At 47.4% G+C, this 17,363-nt stretch overlaps 2 protein-coding genes across 4 annotated transcripts in view; both read left to right on the top strand.

The window, feature by feature from the left end:
- The first annotated feature begins 2,725 nt into the window (after positions 1-2,725).
- Positions 2,726-5,527, top strand: LOC133119204 (nuclear factor 7, brain-like). The gene has a single exon (XM_061229689.1). It carries the CDS (start codon positions 3,229-3,231, stop codon positions 4,738-4,740), a length of 1,512 nt encoding a protein of 503 aa, XP_061085673.1. The 5' UTR covers positions 2,726-3,228; the 3' UTR covers positions 4,741-5,527.
- Positions 5,528-7,607: 2,080 nt separating this feature from the next.
- LOC133119192 (actin nucleation-promoting factor WASL-like) overlaps positions 7,608-17,363 on the top strand; it is a 19,102-nt gene continuing 9,346 nt past the window's right edge. For all 3 annotated transcript variants that reach the window (XM_061229671.1, XM_061229670.1, XM_061229669.1), the window contains exons 1-4: positions 7,608-8,094; positions 14,490-14,624; positions 15,535-15,621; positions 17,001-17,097. In XM_061229671.1, coding sequence (XP_061085655.1) covers positions 7,990-8,094; positions 14,490-14,624; positions 15,535-15,621; positions 17,001-17,097 — 424 coding nt within the window. In that variant the 5' untranslated portion in view covers positions 7,608-7,989. The remainder of the gene's footprint in view (positions 8,095-14,489; positions 14,625-15,534; positions 15,622-17,000; positions 17,098-17,363) is intronic.

The raw sequence follows: 17,363 nt of genomic DNA, 5'->3' as shown, positions 1-17,363 counted from the left end.
AGTCACTCCCCATTGACCTGTAAGTGTCGCGTGGGATGAGTGCAGCGTCTTACGAATGCGCTCACTCAACCTGCTGGAGGAGAGAGGTTTTTAAAATGGAGGTCTGGCCAGGACGCTGTCTTCTGCCTTATGGATCTGAAGTGCAGCAGCAGTCCCAGACTGGCTCGTTAATCACAGTTAATTAGTGATTAACGAGGAGCTGGCGCCGGGTTCCCTGGAAGCCGCGCGGCCCTGGGAGAGTCGCAGGCCTCCTCTTCTTCACGCGCTGATTTATGCCGCCCCGTAAAGTCCACTCAAGGGAGTCTGGAGACAGAGGAGGCGTCGTACCTCCTGAAAAAGTTTCAGACACTGAGCCAAAATGGCGGCTCGGGATGCCTCTGGCCTGGAGTAAACACGGCAGAACTACTGCAGGGCTAATCTGTCACACACATACACTACACACACACACACTACACTCACACATACACTACACACACACACCATGGCAGAACTACTGCACGGCTAATCTGTCACACACATACACTACACACACACACTACACTCACACATACACTACACACAGTACACAAAACATACACTACACACACAGTACACAGACATACACAACACACACACTGCACTCAGACATACACTACACAGTACACTACACACAGTACACTACACACACACTCCACTCAGACATACACTACACAGTACACTACACACAGTACACTACACACACACTCCACTCAGACATACACTACACAGTACACTACACACAGTACACAGACATACATTACACACACATTACACTACACACACACACTCCATTCAGACATACACTACACACATACACTCCACTCAGACATGCACTACACACAGTACACACACACTCCACTCAGACATTCACTACACACAGTACACACACACTCGACTCAGACATTCACTACACACAGTACACACACAAGCATACACTACACACATGGTACACTCAGACATACACTACGCACGCACACTATATTCAGACATACACTACACACACACACACACACACACACACACACACACTACACTCCTCTCAGCTTCAGCCAAAATGAAAGATATATAATAATAATAATCAGCTGGAAGCTGAAAATGGCAGATTGTGAAGCTGCAGAAACGTCTGCTACATGGTCACTGTTCTGACTCCTGTCTGCTGATGCTGGTGTTGCCTGATTGTATACTCCCACCTAGTGTTTGATTACTATATTGCAGCATTGGGTCTGTAATTAACCAAGTTCACGTTTGACATCTGACGATATATGATCTTTTGAAAATGTCCGTTCGACATGTATGAAGTATGAAGCTGGAACACTAAAACTGCAAACAATCAGTATTCTTTATTCTGCGCGAGAGTCAGTTACTCTGGGCATTTGTAACATCTCACATGACTTGATGTTCACCTTGAGCTTTGAAAACAATCATTTTCAATGTTGACCGGTCGCTCAAATGAGGTTCGAGTTACGGTTTGAGAAAGAGAGAGCTGAGCACTGAAATACATTTCTGAACGACAAATAAGCGATGCAGTGCCTTGATTCGCATTTGATCTGAAACGCTACACTAGTCTGAAAGTTTGATCCGAGCCAGGCAAGCAGCGCTTGACGCAATTAATTTGCATAGAAGATTTACTCTGTGCAAAAACATAAGCGTTGAATTTACTACAGCGCAGCGCTCGCCAAAACACTGTGCCCATCACACACCACAGTATTGCGTTTCTCTGTACGACTGGGTTGCACGTCAGATTTGGTGTGGAAGTACCTTAACGGATCGTGCCGCACTTGAAAAGAGCAACCGTTTTCTTCTCTGACCTCTGTCATTAACAACACGTTTCTGCTTGCAGAACTGCTGCTCGCTGGATGTTTTTTGTTTTTTCCGCAAACAGTCTCAAACTAGCTGATTCTGTCTTGCACCAACAATCATTCCACGGTCAAAGTCACTTCGATCACATTTGTTCACCATTCTGACATTTGGTTTGAAAAACAGGTGACCTCTTGTCTGCATGCTTTTATGCATTTAGTTGCTGCCACGCGATTGGCTGGTTAAATGCATTCACAAGGTGGTGTTCGGGTCTACCCAATAAAGTGCTCACTGAGTGTACATCCCTCAACATGCCCAAATTAATTTGTGATTAGCCTTTTCCCAAGACTTTAAACCATTTATGGAATGAGTCTATTGTGGAACAGAACGTGACCAGGAAGTTGAGCTATGCCATTTCCAGTCAGCCTCGGTAAGGTATGAGGAAGGAGAGGATAACGTTGGAGAGGCAGAAGTAATGTAGGTTTGAGTCCTCTAACCCCGTTCCTTCCTTATTCACCACCCTGGAATCCTGGGAATAATTATTTGTGGACACATCCACACTTGCACAGTAAGTTCCGCAATAAGCACTTAGCATCAGCCCTACTGCTGAGAGTTTTCTCCCACATTCATATTCATTGTCATGGTCTTGATTGATTACTTGACTATTTATTTTGCTGAATCAGGTGACCTAGTGATCGGCTAAAAGATCAGACATCCCGGCTTTAAAGAGACACCGATGCGGTTACTTATTAAAGCAGTGAGAGAGAGAGAGAGAGAGAGAGAGAGAGAGAGAGAGGCAGACTGCTCTTCCTTTAAGAGCAGAAGGGGTGGGAACACATGTCAATTTCCTGAATCGAAACTTTCGAATGTAATGGAATAGCTTTATTGTCATTGCACAGTACAGAGCAACGAAATTACAGTTGACAGTTTGAATGAAGCCACACGACCTGAGACACTGATGTGGTTACTCATTAAAGCAGTGAGAGAGAGAGAGAGAGAGAGAGAGAGAGAGAGGTGGACTGCTGTTCCTTTAAGAGCAGAGGGTGTGGGAACACACCGTCACTTTCCTGAATCGAAACTTGCCTGAATGAAGCCACACGACCTGAGACACTGATGTGGTTACTCATTAAAGCAGTGAGAGAGAGAGCGAGAGAGATAGAGAGATAGAGGTGGACTGCTGTTCCTTTTAGAGCAGAGGGGGTGAAACACACCGTCACTTTCCTGAATCGAAACTTGCCTGAATGAAGCCACACGAGCTGAGCTTCCTGAAACTCACTTCGTAGAACCCCCTCCGCCACACAGGAACTCTTGTCTCCTTGTCTTGTTTTCGTAATCCAAACTGCATTTAGTACTTTGTTTTTGAAATCCAGGACGCGTGCGCTGTACGTCTGTAAGGTAATATAAGCATTTCCTATGGCTTTATCCAGCATTCCCCTCTCAGAGTGGCAGTTCCTCTGCACCGTGTGCCAGGATGTGTTTACTGAACCCGTATCCACGCCCTGTGGGCACAACTTCTGTAAAGCCTGTTTGACTGGATTCTGGGATGGCACCGATAAGTATCAATGTCCGCTGTGCAAGAAGAGATTTGAAGGGCCAATGGATCTCGGTGTCAATGCCATTTTGGCCCAGATCACCCAGGATTACAAGAGGCGGAGACTAGAAGCCCCCGAGATGGAGAGTGAGGCGGAGGAATCTGACGACGAAGCACGGTCTGCCTGCGCGGACCAGCCGGTGGAGCCAACGCTCGACCTGAAGGACAGCGTGTGCGAGAAACACAGCCGGCCCCTGGAACTCTTCTGCAGCACCGACCACGCGTGCATCTGCACACAGTGTGCGGAGGAGGACCACGCAGGACACGCCGCCGTGCCCGTCGAGGGCGAGTGGCTGCGGAGACACGAGGAGCTCAAGACGGAGGTCCTCCAGGTGAAGCAGGGCATCCTGGACCGGCAGAAGAAGACGGAGGAGCTCAAGCGACAGATGAGGCTCAGCAGGGAGGACGCTGAGGAGAGGATGAAGGAGGGTCAGCAGACGCTGGACGCCATTCTGCGCTCCGTGGAGAAGTGCCAGAGCGAGCTGGAGGAGGCAATCGAGGGGGAGCAGAGGGTGGTGGAGAGCAAGGCCCAAGGCCTGCTGAAAGAGCTGGAGCAGGAGATCAAGGGGCTGAATTGCAGAAAGGCTCAGCTGAAGGAGGTCTCTCGCTGCCGGGACCACGTCCGCGTTTTAGAAAGCCTCCCCTCCCAGCCGCCCTCCCCATGCGCTAAGGACTGGGACAATGTCCTCGTCCACCCTAACCTGCGTGTGGGGACTGTGAGGAGCGTGATCTCTCCACATGACAAGTACGTAAGAGCAAAAATGACAGAGTTGGTGGACGCTGAGTTTAAAAAAATTAGACATTATGCTGTTGATGACATTCTGGTGAACGGTTCTACATGGTCCTCCTTTGAATTGTCCAAGGACAGGAAAGAGGTCCACTCCCCTTCTGTCTTTGCCAATGGCAGCCAATACATGTTTCTTACTCGTTTAACAGTCTTGGGGGAACATGTGTTCAGTTCAGGAAGACATTATTGGGAAGTAAATGTGGAGGGAAAGACGTCCTGGCATTTGGGTGTTGTCGAGGAAACTTTTTCCAGGCAGTGCAGGAAACCTATGCCACAAAATGGTTTCTGGCTGCTGCATTTCAAAGAGGGGAACAGTCTCAGAGCTCTCGATGACTCTCCTGTCCAGCTCAGTCTGAGTTCCGAGCTGAATGAAGTCGGTGTGTATGTGGATTACGAAGAGGGAGAGATTTCTTTCTACAATGTGGAAGCCAGATCATTTTTGTTCTCTTTCACAGGGAACACTTTTACTGAGAAACTCTGTTTGCTCTTGAATCCGCGAGACACTGACAAAGAACCAATGATCCTCTCTCCAGTCTCTAAGACCTAATAGTTTTAAGATTGAAACAAACTACAGACCCTAAATAGTGACTGCTTTTGCTTCATCTGGCAATTTAGCGGGCTTCTTGATTTGTTAATGAAAGAATAGCACGTGTGATCATTTAAAATGTACAATCATTTTACTCGAGGTTTTCTAGAGCTTTAGGTATAATATAAATGCGTATTTTAGTCTTATTTGGAGTCCTGATTCTGTGAGTTTGTGTAAATGGATGATTCATACCCACCTCCATGAGTACACGGGCGACATGGCTCAGGCAGTAAGAGCAGTCATCTGGCAGTCGGAGGGTTGCCGGTTTGATCCCCCGGGCTGTGTTGAAGTGTCCCTGAGCAAGACACCTAACCCCCAGATGCTCCTGACGAGCTGGTCGGTGCCTTGCATGGCAGCCAATCGCCGTCGGTGTGTGAGTGTGCGTATGAATGGGTGAATGAGAAGCATCAATTGTACAGCGCTTTGGATAAAGGCGCTATATAAATGCCAACCATTTACCATTTACCATTTACAGACGGGTAACATAGGTGAGTCAGCTAGAACACATTTTGATAGATATTTTATGACTTCACACATATTCATGTATGTTTTTTTGGGGGGGTTTAGTTGTAGTCAGGCTGTGCATTTCCGGGTCAGTGCTTTGCTGTTGTGCATTAAGTGTTTGATCGAATTTCCAGTCATAACAATGAAAAATATGTCACACGTGTGCCATGTACTATACCTCACTTGGATATGTGTGTGAGCTAAACATAATAACATAATAAATAACATACACCAATGCTTACAACGTGTCTTCTTTCCAACCCACCTTTTCTTCGTCTTCTAAAAAATGTGAAGGCTTTCAGGTTTAAGCTACAGTACTGATTGTACATGGTAATTAACAATAGGAATACAAATACCAATCGTAAAAACGGCAATATCATATGTCTGCCATCTAGTGGCACAGATGGACAGGGACTGGACTTCAACGGAAAATAAAACGCAGCAACAAACATATACTGGGCATTATCATTAAAAAAAAAACTTTAATTACTTGAATTATCTTGTTACAGCATGGAAGAGAGGAAATGGCATTTGCTTCTTGCCATTATTCTGATGGCATATATGCATACATACTGGGAAACTTGCGCATGTTAATTTGATGGGTCTTCTCTGTTTCTTTGAGTGTGGGGCTCGAGGCTGTTTGGGTTATCCATGGCTACTCCTCAAGTACAGCCTACCCTGCTAACAAGGATGGACCAGTCCACACCCTGCTCACAAGAATGGACCAGTCCGCAGGATATGTTTGGTGTCCAGTATTTTGAAAGAAAAAGAAAAATATCATACATAAAACTTACATGAAAAAAAGATTTTGATTTCACTTTGCTGCCATTTTTACAGGTAAATGAGGTAGGAACATGACATTATAGCCAGCGTTATAAGGAAATCTCTGGACAAAGTCAAACTATTTCATTATCATTCAAATTGATATATTCAATTTTTTTTTTGTCAACATGACTGCTTGGTTGTGCCATATACTCATGAGAAGGTATGTCAACATAATTTCATAATCAACATGATTTCAGTCTAAATATGCTGTAAAATAGCTTGTCTAAACAAAATACGGGCAGTGCTCGGCTACAGGGGGGAAATTCAAAGACCTATTCCTGGCTGAAAGGCACATAAAAAAAACAAAAACAAAAAAAAACAATAATGATAATCATACATTGTGTGTGTTTCTGTCGCTCTCTGTTCCTCACCTAGCTGATTCAGGTACATGGGCACCTCCCTGCCAGACTGGTTCTTCCGGCTTCTCCTTCCGTGACCACAAAGGCTACAGGTCGGGGCTGACATGGACTGCAAAAGGGCAGGGCTCTGTATGAGTGATGTTGTTGATGTTTGTGGAATTGTGACACTATATATATATATATATATATATATATATATATATATATATATATATATATATATATATATACATACTATATATATATATATATATATATATATATATATATATAGCCCGTGCCGCGATCAATTGAAAAATCAGAGTTCAGTAATATATTAGTATATATTCTATATATAATATCCCCTTTTTCCACGCACAGATGCACTCTTGCGCAAATGCCTGCATCTGCTACCCTGGCTAAGGTCTATGAAGCAAAGAACAGACACACGTTTTAGAAATACATCATCGTACAAATGAGTCGGTCGACGAGTGACGTTGAATTGTGTAACCTTTTTTTAAATTTTGATTCTATCTTTGATGATCAGCTGAATAAAAAAGACCAACTGATAAGTATGCAGGCCGACAGATATACTGGGAAAAACAGGTCATCATCGTATGCCACATACTTAAATTATATCCTTGGGCACTATGTAGCAATTGGAGCATATGCAAATTCTGAATAATAATTCCGTGTATTTACGATTCTAAAGGAAATATAGTATTCAATGGGGGGATGATATCGTGTTGTAAGTGTGTTGCTCTTTGAACGTCTTGGTTATGAACTTTCATAAAGACGTAAAATTGTGTAGGCCTACGTGATGAACCGTTACCAAGCCGTTCTGTTATTCCCTTAAGTTTTGCGACGTGAAACGCGGCTGCAAGCTGGCCGAACCTCCTCCGTGAAGTCACGTCGCATGTACTTGGCTGAAGGCTCACTTTAACCCCGCCCTTCTCCGTCCGCATACTGCATTCCTGACAAAATCCAGAAATGCATTAGCAAACAGGGTAAGACCATTTTCCGTTAGAGGAAGCGTCCCGCATCGGTCACCCTCAGATTTGAACACCCTTGTTTTTTGTTTTTGGTTTTTTTTTTACTCCGGGATCATTATTTATAAAGCCTACTTTCACTGAATAGTCGGTCTCTCTTTTGTATGCAAAAGTTGTGTATGTAGTTGTTACCCCCCACCCCCTTCTCCCATTATTTTTCCCAATGGTATTTGCTTCCCGCTGCCGCCATGTTGGATCGAGCGAACGATGTTGCTGGTTGAGTTCCGATGAAAGTTTAGATTTTGGCGTCCCTGGGATGCTGGAGTTCCCACGGTTGCGTCAACGGTCGAGGGATTATTTGTCTTACCTTTTCAAATCTTGAGAAATAAAAAAAAATATCGAACGCTGAGTTTCCAGCGCTCCGTGACAGTCCTGCTCAGACGAGAACGTCCGGCTGCAGGCCACAGTGATCAATGACAGCAGCGGTTTTAGTTAAATATAATAAAAATAGTGAGCTTGCTGAGCTAGTTTAATTTTTTGTTTCATTTTAAAATATGAGTGGCCATCCGCCGCAGCGGCGTGCCACAAACGTTGGCTCTATTCTCCTCACTCCGCAAGAGAACGAATGCCTCTTCAACTACCTTGGCAGGAAATGCATCGTAAGTTCCCACTGTTCACTCTTGTTTACGCTACTACGGTTATTTTGTCACTGTATTTGCAATGCTTAACGGACTGTGCGTCGATCGTGATTTCAAATCGATCTTGATCGTGGATTTTCAAACGGGGGATTTGGAGGGGGTGGGGGGGGATCTGGTGTTGTGTGTACCGTTAAAGCATCGCGAAACTAGCGGAAAAAACAGCACTGACAAGCGTCCTTCTCTTATCCTGCAGCAAGATACAGAGATATACTGGCAGGGAGAGGGGTGCGTTCGTCCCGGGATTGGGTGTCTCGAAGTCGGTAGAAAGTTTAACTTTAGCCCCGAGGCCTCGGCACCGCCGTCGTACGCAGCGCGAATAATCCCGCTAGCAAGCTGCAGATCTGGATTTAAATTTGTCAGCCAAATTCAATAGCTAGCTAGCTAGTTGGGAATGCTAATGTGTTGTGCTCTGCCCATTACATAACACAAATGTGTTTCTCCCCCGCTGGTTAGCCTGCTTGCTAGAGTCATTGGCAAAAAAGCCGAGTTGCAGCTTGCATTGGTCACCTAGCTCGTCTAAGTTACTGTTTTCTGATGTGTGGTTTGTAAGAGATTTGGAGATATTTGCCAATCGAATTTGTTGTCCACGGGAAATCATAATTGATCCACTAGCCTAGTTGCAGATTTTTAAAAAAACAAGTGTGTTTTGGGTTGTTTCTTTAAAAAGAAAACAGGGACGTGTTACGTTTGATGTTAAGAACTTCTGAAGCCAGTGTGGTAAATAATACGTGGTAATTCGGACATTATGACAGCCTTCCGGGATTGAACTGGAGGAATCGGTGCAAAATAAACTGCTATTGAATTGAATGTAGTGTTTCAGTTACGCATGGAACAATTTCTAACGGCAAGGGCGTAGCGGATATGTTGTAGCTAAGTCCGAACACGTTTTTACTGATTTGCCTGTGTTTCCTGCTCTGGCGACTATTACTCCAAGTGTCGTCGAGCAAACTATTTATTGCATTTGTAATTTGTTGTTGTAGTTCGTTATCAGTATAATATCAGCAATATTATAAGAATAGGTTATTTTGTAGTGTCGTTTACGTTGGTATCTTATTATATTGTTATCTTCAAATTTTGTTCTAAATGGACTAATGTTGACTTGTTAATAACGGATTAGGGAACAGATGACAGACTTGGGGTGCTGCCATCACCTGACATCACCTGACAAACCATCTGTGGAGAGGAGCGGTGTCAGTTTTTTGGCACCATTTCCAGTGGTTCTCTGTGATGATGAGGGATGGTATCTTCGGTTGACAATTGCTAATTGTTGACTGTTCTCTTTGCATCATTCTGTGAAACTCAACACTCACTTCTACCCTCCCAAATAAGTGACCATTTCTGTGAAATTCTAAACACGTGGCTTATTCTTTTGGCATATATGTGAGTGTGTTCATAGCTCAAGATTGCACATACTCATTCATGTGGTCCAGGGCTGATTGGATGATCTATTGGAATCAGGTTGAGATTTTCTGCATGTTTCTAACAAAATGGCTACTCGGAGGCTCTGTTTATGTCCTGTCATGAACTCTCAGAACAGCTGTGCATCTCTGTTTCGAGGATGTGCTTGTCCTGTAAATGTGGGTCTCAGGTGTGGTCAGGTGACAGGTGTGCAGGGCCCTGTTAGACTCTCACCTGTTACTGCCACACATGGCTGCGGCATGGCATTATGGGTAGACACCTGTGTTTCTAACGTTGACGTTGTAGGGTGAGGCAGTTAACCTGCAGTGCTTTGGTAAGGAGAGGAAAAAAAAAAAAAAAAACCTGACGTTGTCAAAGTCTCTTGGGTTGAAGGCTTCTGTGAAGTGCCTACGTGTGAACGTGACGGTATCCTCAGTGTATTTGCTGACTTAGGAGGTTCCCTGGGTAACGCCTTCTGGAGCTGTCTGCCTGTGACTATGTTTATGGATGGAAGGGTGTGTGGGTAATTGACTTGAGCTCCCCCCCCCCCACACACACACTGTGTTTTGAACCTGTTGTCCCTGCAGTATGAGGTAGGCTCCAGGCCTGTGAGGCAGCCTATAGCCTCGTGGTACATGACTGGGACCTGGAAGGTCGGTGGTTCAAGCCCCGGTGTGGCCGCAATAAGATCCGCACAGCTGTTGAGCCCTTGAGCAAGGCCCTTAACCCCACATTGCTCCGGGAGGGAGGGTTTAGTCTAACCTCTGCTTAGTCTAATGAACTGTAAGTTGCTTTGGATAAACGCGTCAGCTCAAAAAAAACAGAATGCAATGTGATGCGGTGCTTTCTCCTTGTTAAAGGTTTAGGAAGGTGTCTCCTCTGTGGCTGGGCAGGTCAGTGTCTGACTGGCTGTTGGGAGTGATATTCCGGGCTGTTGGGAGTAATATTCCGGGCTGTTGGGAGTGATATTCCGGGCTGTTGGGAGTGATATTCCGGGCTGTTGGGAGTGATATTCCCGGTTGTTGGGAGTGATATTCCCGGCAGTCGGGAGTGATATTCCGGGCTGTTGGGAGTGATATTCCCGGCAGCCGGGAGTGATATTCCGGGCTGTTGGGCCTTTAACATTCCGGGCTGTTGGGAGTGATATTCCCGGTTGTTGGGAGTGATATTCCCGGTTGTTGGGAGTGATATTCCCGGCTGTTGGGAGTGATATTCCTGGCCCTGTGAAGGCCGGACGTCGCTCCGTGTGTTCGGCAGTGGGGAGAGTGCTGGTAGCGTGAGGCGTGTAATTTTAGCCTGGCACGGCGGAGTCGCAGCGCGACGGTGGACGGCTCGCCTCACGACCTCTCCCCCGCGCTCACCGCGGGGATGTGGGCGGGGCACGGAGCTGCCAGTTCTCACAGTTGAGGTGTGTGGGCGGGGCAGGGCGTGGGCGGGGCTGGGGGGGCGGCAGCACCTGAGAGGGGCAATAGAGAGAGGTCCAACCTCTCCGCTCTTAACCCTGCTCATGCAGACCCCAGTGTTGTTTTTACCTTGGGTGCCTGTGGGAAAGTTTCTTACGATGAGCTGTTGAGCTGTAGTTTCTGAGTCCTTACTGGACTATTGCACGTGCGCTTTTGAATACTTTTCTCAGAGGAACCATTGACTTGTATGTTACTTAGTTCATGCTTATACCTAAAGTGACTTTGAGTTGATTGGACTAAGCAGGGGACAATCCCCCCTGGAGCAATGTGGGCTTAGGAGTGGATATTATCGTAGCTCCACCAGGGATTGAAGCACCAACCTTCCGGGGTCCCAGTCACGTGCCATAGCTACTCACTGACAGGCTGCCCTGGCTTGAGTAACTCTGAATGCGTATGACACTTCCTGACTAAAGCGGAGTAGGAGCTGATAATCGAGTGCGCCATCTTTCTTCCTCCATCATGTTTAGCGGCCCTGTGCAGGTTGAGCTGCCGTGGGCAAGCGGTCCTCCCGAGGCGATGGAGGAGCGTGAGCGCGCTGGGTGCTTTTGCGTTTAGCGCTGTGTGCATGGGGTTTAACTCCTGCTGTCTGTGTGAGCGCTGGTGCCGGGGGTGATTCATTTGCGGCTGGGATTACGAGACAGGACGGAATTAAATCTCTCCCGTAATCTTGTTTTTATTTATTGATTTAATTCTTACGCCGGATAACGCAAACAGAATCCGACCGCTGCGGCAGGAAGGAAGGCGTTTGCTTTGTGTTATTCTCTGCTGTTGTCCTGGTTAAAGTAGCGCGTTGTGTTTATTCGTATAGCTGTAGGCGTGTGCAGAGAGCTGCCTCCTGATTAGCAGACTATAGGATCTCTGGGGAGGGAGCGTGCACACGTGCCAACACTCGTGCCTATTTACGTTTGTGCGGTGCGATGGACCGCACTTAAACCCCATCCTGACCGCGCAACCATGGCCCGTGAGCCAGAGCCGTGCCTGCATGCATACGGCGCAGTCCGTAAGTATTTGGACAGAGGTACAATTTCTGCTCCTCTGGCTCTACTCCCAGCGCATTGGATTTTAAATGAAACGATGTAAACCGTTAATGAGGTCAAAGTGCTGACTGGCCTTTCTAATTTGACGGTATTTACATCGAAAACGGGTAATCCTTGTAGGAATTACATCCCTTTCTATACATGGCCCCCTGCCCCCCATTTTTCAGGACCAAAAGTAATTGGACGGTTTGGTTCTCAGCTGTTTCCAATCCAATGTGCTGGAGTACAGAGGCCAAAGTTCAGAAATGGCCCCGCCGTCCAGATACTTACGGACGGCGCTGGACGCAGGCAGGGCTCTGGCCCACCGGCTGCGGCTGGCTTCATGCAGAAGCTGTGGCAACCCCCTCACGCCCATGCTGCACGTTTCGGGGGCCTGTATCGCACACTTCCTCAGGTGCGTTTTACTTTCTTTCTCTCCGTCCTCCTTGTTCTGGGTCTGAGAGACGGTGTGGTGGGTGACGTGCTCTCGTTGACGTGGTGTTTGCGGGCTGGGCTGAGTGGCTGGGCTCAGTGGCAGGGCTGTGAGCGTGGGGGTTTTGACGTCTCCTCGCACAGAGCTGGCAGGGCGCTGACGAGCGGTCATGCACACCGGACCCCGGCAGCGCTGCTCTCCCTCCCCCCCCCCCCCCCGCGCTGCATCACGCACGGGGGGGGGCTCCTCCGACATCACGCTCGGCCTTTAACCCGTGACATCACAAATGTGCAATCAGAATGTTTCTCGGCTGAGCGTTCCGAATGCCGATGTCACGATCGCAGCTGGCGGCTGAAAGCAGCGAAGAGTTCTAGAACACGGGCCCGGAACATTCCAGAAAAAGGCTGCCCTTCCCTGAATGGGCAGCTAATGAAGCTAATTCTGGCTCTGCTCTTTCTCTGGAGTGACATAGCAGGGCTCCACCAGGGAAAACCCGTGTGTGTGTGTTTGTATGCCTGCCTGTGTGCATGCCTGTGTGTGTTTGTGCATGCCTGTTGGAACATACTTAATCTTTGCTACATTTTGACATCTACATGCTGCCATAAACGGCCCCTTGTCTGTTTGAATGCCAATGTTTCTCAGTGACTTCCATGGTTCTGAAACCTATTTCAGGGTGACTAGCTCTCCTTCAAAGCCCACAATGCATTGCACACGTCATGCTGTCCGTGATTATTCTCTGGCAGACTGTACTTACTCACAGCTTATAAATATTTCAGTGGAGACGTCCACCTACTACATATATATACATATGCTGCTGATATAAAAGTGTGGATTCTTTCAAAACTGACACGTATCAGGTTGCATGGAGTGACAACTGAAATCGGTCGATATCACATGTGACATTATGAAATATGATATGAGTTATTGAGCTAACCTTACAGTTGATTAGACTAAGCAGGGGACCCCCTTGGAGCAGTGTAGGGTTAGGGCCTTGCTCAAGGGCCCAGCAGCTCTGTGGATCTTATCTTGGCTACATATGGTGATTTAACCACCAAACTTCCGGGTCCCAGTCATGCACCTTAGCCCCGAGGCTGTGCTCTGCTCCGGAGCTGTGTAGTTCTGTGCTTGCAGAAGCTGACAGGCTGACATTGCACTGGTTACAGTGGAGACGTTGTGTTCATTGAACAGGTTACAGTAGAGATATTTAGGTAATTGCACAGGTTACAGTAGAGATGTTGTGCTAATTGCACAGGTTACAGTAGAGATGTTTAGGTAATTGCACAGGTTACAGTAGAGATGTTTAGGTAATTGCACAGGTTACAGTAGAGATATTTAGGTAATTGCACAGGTTACAGTAGAGATGTGCTGTCTCTGCCCTGGGAACGGCCCTTCAGTAAACCTGCGTCTTCCGTACAAACATCTCCAACTGAGGAGAACATCCCGATGTGTATGTGCTCCTAAACGATGTTTGTAGTTAAAATGTCCCTAAAATGGGAGAGTGGTTCGAGCCCTGCCTCTGGGGCATTGTGGCTTTATAACGTGTATTACGTAACCGTTAGTTCAGCATGAATACGTTTGCATGTTCTGGTGTGTCTTTTTGTGTAATGCTTATTTCACACGAAATGGCTCTTTATAAATGGTCTCTTTGGTTATGCTTCCTTAAGGGGGAAAAAATGGTGAAGACGGTTAAAATGTACTCTTGTTGACGATAGTAGTTGTCCCCCCCAGGAGATATCGTGTGTAATTCCCTGATTGGTCGAGGCAAATGACTCCTGATGGTGGAGCTGTGCACCTGTGTCGTATGAGAAGTGTGTGTGGGGGAGATCTGGAGCTGGGATGCACTGTAAGAGTAAGAGGAGGGAGGATAGAGGGAATGTCAGAGCGGGTCGTGGCTTACAGCGGGGAGGGGTGTGTGCAGAGATCTCTCTAACGTGTCTGTGTGTGTCTGTGTGTCTGTGTGTCTGTGTGTCTGTGTGTGTCTGTGTGTGTCTGTGTGTGTCTGTGTGTGTCTGTGTGTCTGTGTGTCTGTGTCTGTGTCCGCTCCAGTCTCTGTGCTCAGCAGTGGTGCAGGTGTTTGCCGCAGACAGGAACTCCTCGTGGATGAAGCGATGCTGTGGAGTTGCCTGCCTGGTCAAGGACAACCCCCAGAGGTCTTACTTCATCCGCGTCTTCGACATCAAGGTGAGCCTCCTGCTGACCTCACACAGGCTTAGAACCATCCTCCTGGTGACATCACACAGGCTTAGAACCATATTCTGGTGATGTCACACAGGCTTAGAACCATCCTCGTGGTGACATCACACAGGCTTAGAACCATCCTCCTGGTGACATCACACAGGCTTAGAACCATATTCTGGTGATGTCACACAGGCTTAGAACCATCCTCGTGGTGACATCACACAGGCTTAGAACCATATTCTGATGACACAAGCCACAAGGTTCAGAATTAAAACGTATTTTTGGTAAAAATGGTAAAAAATCAGTCCATGCATGAATTTCCTTGGAGCTGAAGCATGTTCAGGGAAAACAAGGGGCAGTTGAGACTTATCCAGCCTTGTCCTTTGGCTGTACCTATAAGCTTCAAAAATAGCTTTTTAAAAGATTGTTAGAACTTTAAATTATCAAATACAAAGCGTACTATGGGAATGACTTCTCAAAGAATTTTAAAGCTTGACATCTGATGTCTTTACTGGGTACAGTATGGAGAGAATCCTGTGTGTGTGTGTGTGTGTGTGTGTGTGTGTGTGTGTGTGTGTGTGTGTGTGTGTGTGTGTGTGTGTGTGTGTGTGTGTGTGTGTGTGTGTGTGTGTGTGTGTGTGTGTGTGTGGGGGGGGGGTGTGGGGGGGTGTGGGGGGGTGTGGGTGTGTGTGTGTCTGTATAATAAGCACGCTCGCTGTGAAAGAGAGGTGAAAGTGTTGTGGTAACAGGCCCAGGGGATAAGCCTGTCCATTGTGTTTGTTAGTTTCCACACTGCAGCTGCTAGTGTCTGACAGACCGGTCTGCCTACCAGCTCTGTGAGGGTGAAACTGAGCTCGTTTCTGTAACTGAGACGTTCCTCCCCCCCCCCCCCCCCCCCCCGATATCTCCGCAGGATGGAAAAATGATGTTCGAACAGGAATTCTACAACAACTTCTCCCTCAGCTGCTCCAGATCCTACTTCATTTCGTTTCCGGGAGACGTGAGTTCCTGCCTTCCTGCCTCCGTCCCCTGTGTGATGCGCTGGCACGTGCTCAGTGCAGCCTGAGAGGCTGATGATGTCACTGCCCTGAGAGCCAGTGGGTGGCAGGGAAGGGGCTGGACGTGTTTGAAAGCAGAACTGTGACCTCGGCACCTTCCCGTGTCATTGTCACCCTTCTAGCCACACACGTGTGTGAATAACACGCAGAACATGCACACGTGTGTGAATAACACACAGAACACACACGTGTGTGAATACCACGCAGAACACGCACATGTGTGTGAATAACACGCAGAACATACACGCGTGTGAATAACACGCACGCGTGTGTGAATAACACGCAGAACACGCACACGCGTGTGAATAACACGCAGAACACACACGCGTGTGAATAACACGCAGAACACGCACACGTGTGTGAATAACACGCAGAACACGCACACGCGTGTGAATAACACGCAGAACACACGCGTGTGAATAACACGCAGAACACGCACACGTGTGTGAATAACATGCAGAACACACGCGTGTGAATAACACGCAGAACACGCACACGTGTGTGAATTACATGCAGAACACACGCGTGTGAATAACATGCAGAACACGCACACGTGTGTGAATTACATGCAGAACACACACGCGTGTGAATAACACACGCGTGTGTGAATAACACGCAGAACACGCACACGTGTGTGAATTACATGCAGAACACACACGCGTGTGAATAACACGCACGCGTGTGTGAATAACACGCAGAACACGCACACGTGTGTGAATTACATGCAGAACACACACGCGTGTGAATAACACGCACGCGTGTGTGAATAACACGCAGAACACGCACACGTGTGTGAATTACATGCAGAACACACACGCGTGTGAATAACACGCACGCGTGTGTGAATAACACGCAGAACACGCACATGTGTGTGAATAACATGCAGAACACACACGCGTGTGAATAACATGCAGAACACGCACACGTGTGTGAAGAACACGCACAACTCTGTATCAGTCTCACAAGGACATGGTGAATGAAGACGTTTGGCAGCTTATATTTGTATTTAATAAGGCAGTATTTGATAAAGTGCACTGGTGTTTCGATATTGTGGTTTTATCAACACATGATCTCTCTTGAAAATTAGGTTTATTGTATGTAACGTTTCCAAAATGGATGAATTTGAATTCAATTCAGTTTAATACAGACTCAGAGTCCAGATGAAAGACAAGACATAACATACCATGAATTACATACAAGAGATCATAAAAAAAACCACAACATCATGGATTGGTAATTTCTGTATGGTTTAGTTTTTATTAAAGCATGAACGGCAGCAGTAACAGCACTGAAGCGGTGATGTTAATCAGGGTGTCTGCAGTCCTGCCAGGTGGGGCTGAACTTCGCCAATGAGGAGGAGGCCAAGCGCTTCCGCGCTGCCGCGGGGGAGCTGCTCGGGAGAAGACAGAGGAAAACCGGTGATTACCTCTACCCCTCCCACACGCCCCGTACCCCTCCCACACGCCCCGTACCCCTCCCACACGCCCTGTACCCCTCCCACACGCCCTGTACCCCTCCCACACGCCCTGTACCCCTCCCACACGCCCTGTACCCCTCCCACACTGCCCTGTACCCCTCCCACACGCCCTGTACCCCTCCCACACGCCCTGTACCCCTCCCACACGCCCTGTACCCCTCCCACACTGCCCTGTACCCCTCCCACACTGCCCTGTACCCCTCCCAC

Source organism: Conger conger, chromosome 19 (assembly GCF_963514075.1).
Source record: "Conger conger chromosome 19, fConCon1.1, whole genome shotgun sequence".
Lineage (NCBI taxonomy): Eukaryota > Metazoa > Chordata > Actinopteri > Anguilliformes > Congridae > Conger > Conger conger.
This window is presented reverse-complemented; position numbering and strand designations above follow the sequence as displayed.

Coding starts and splice junctions, on each gene's coding strand:
- LOC133119204 (XM_061229689.1), top strand. CDS start 3,229: ATGGCTTTATCCAGCATTCCCCTCTCAGAGTGGCAGTTCCTCTGCACC.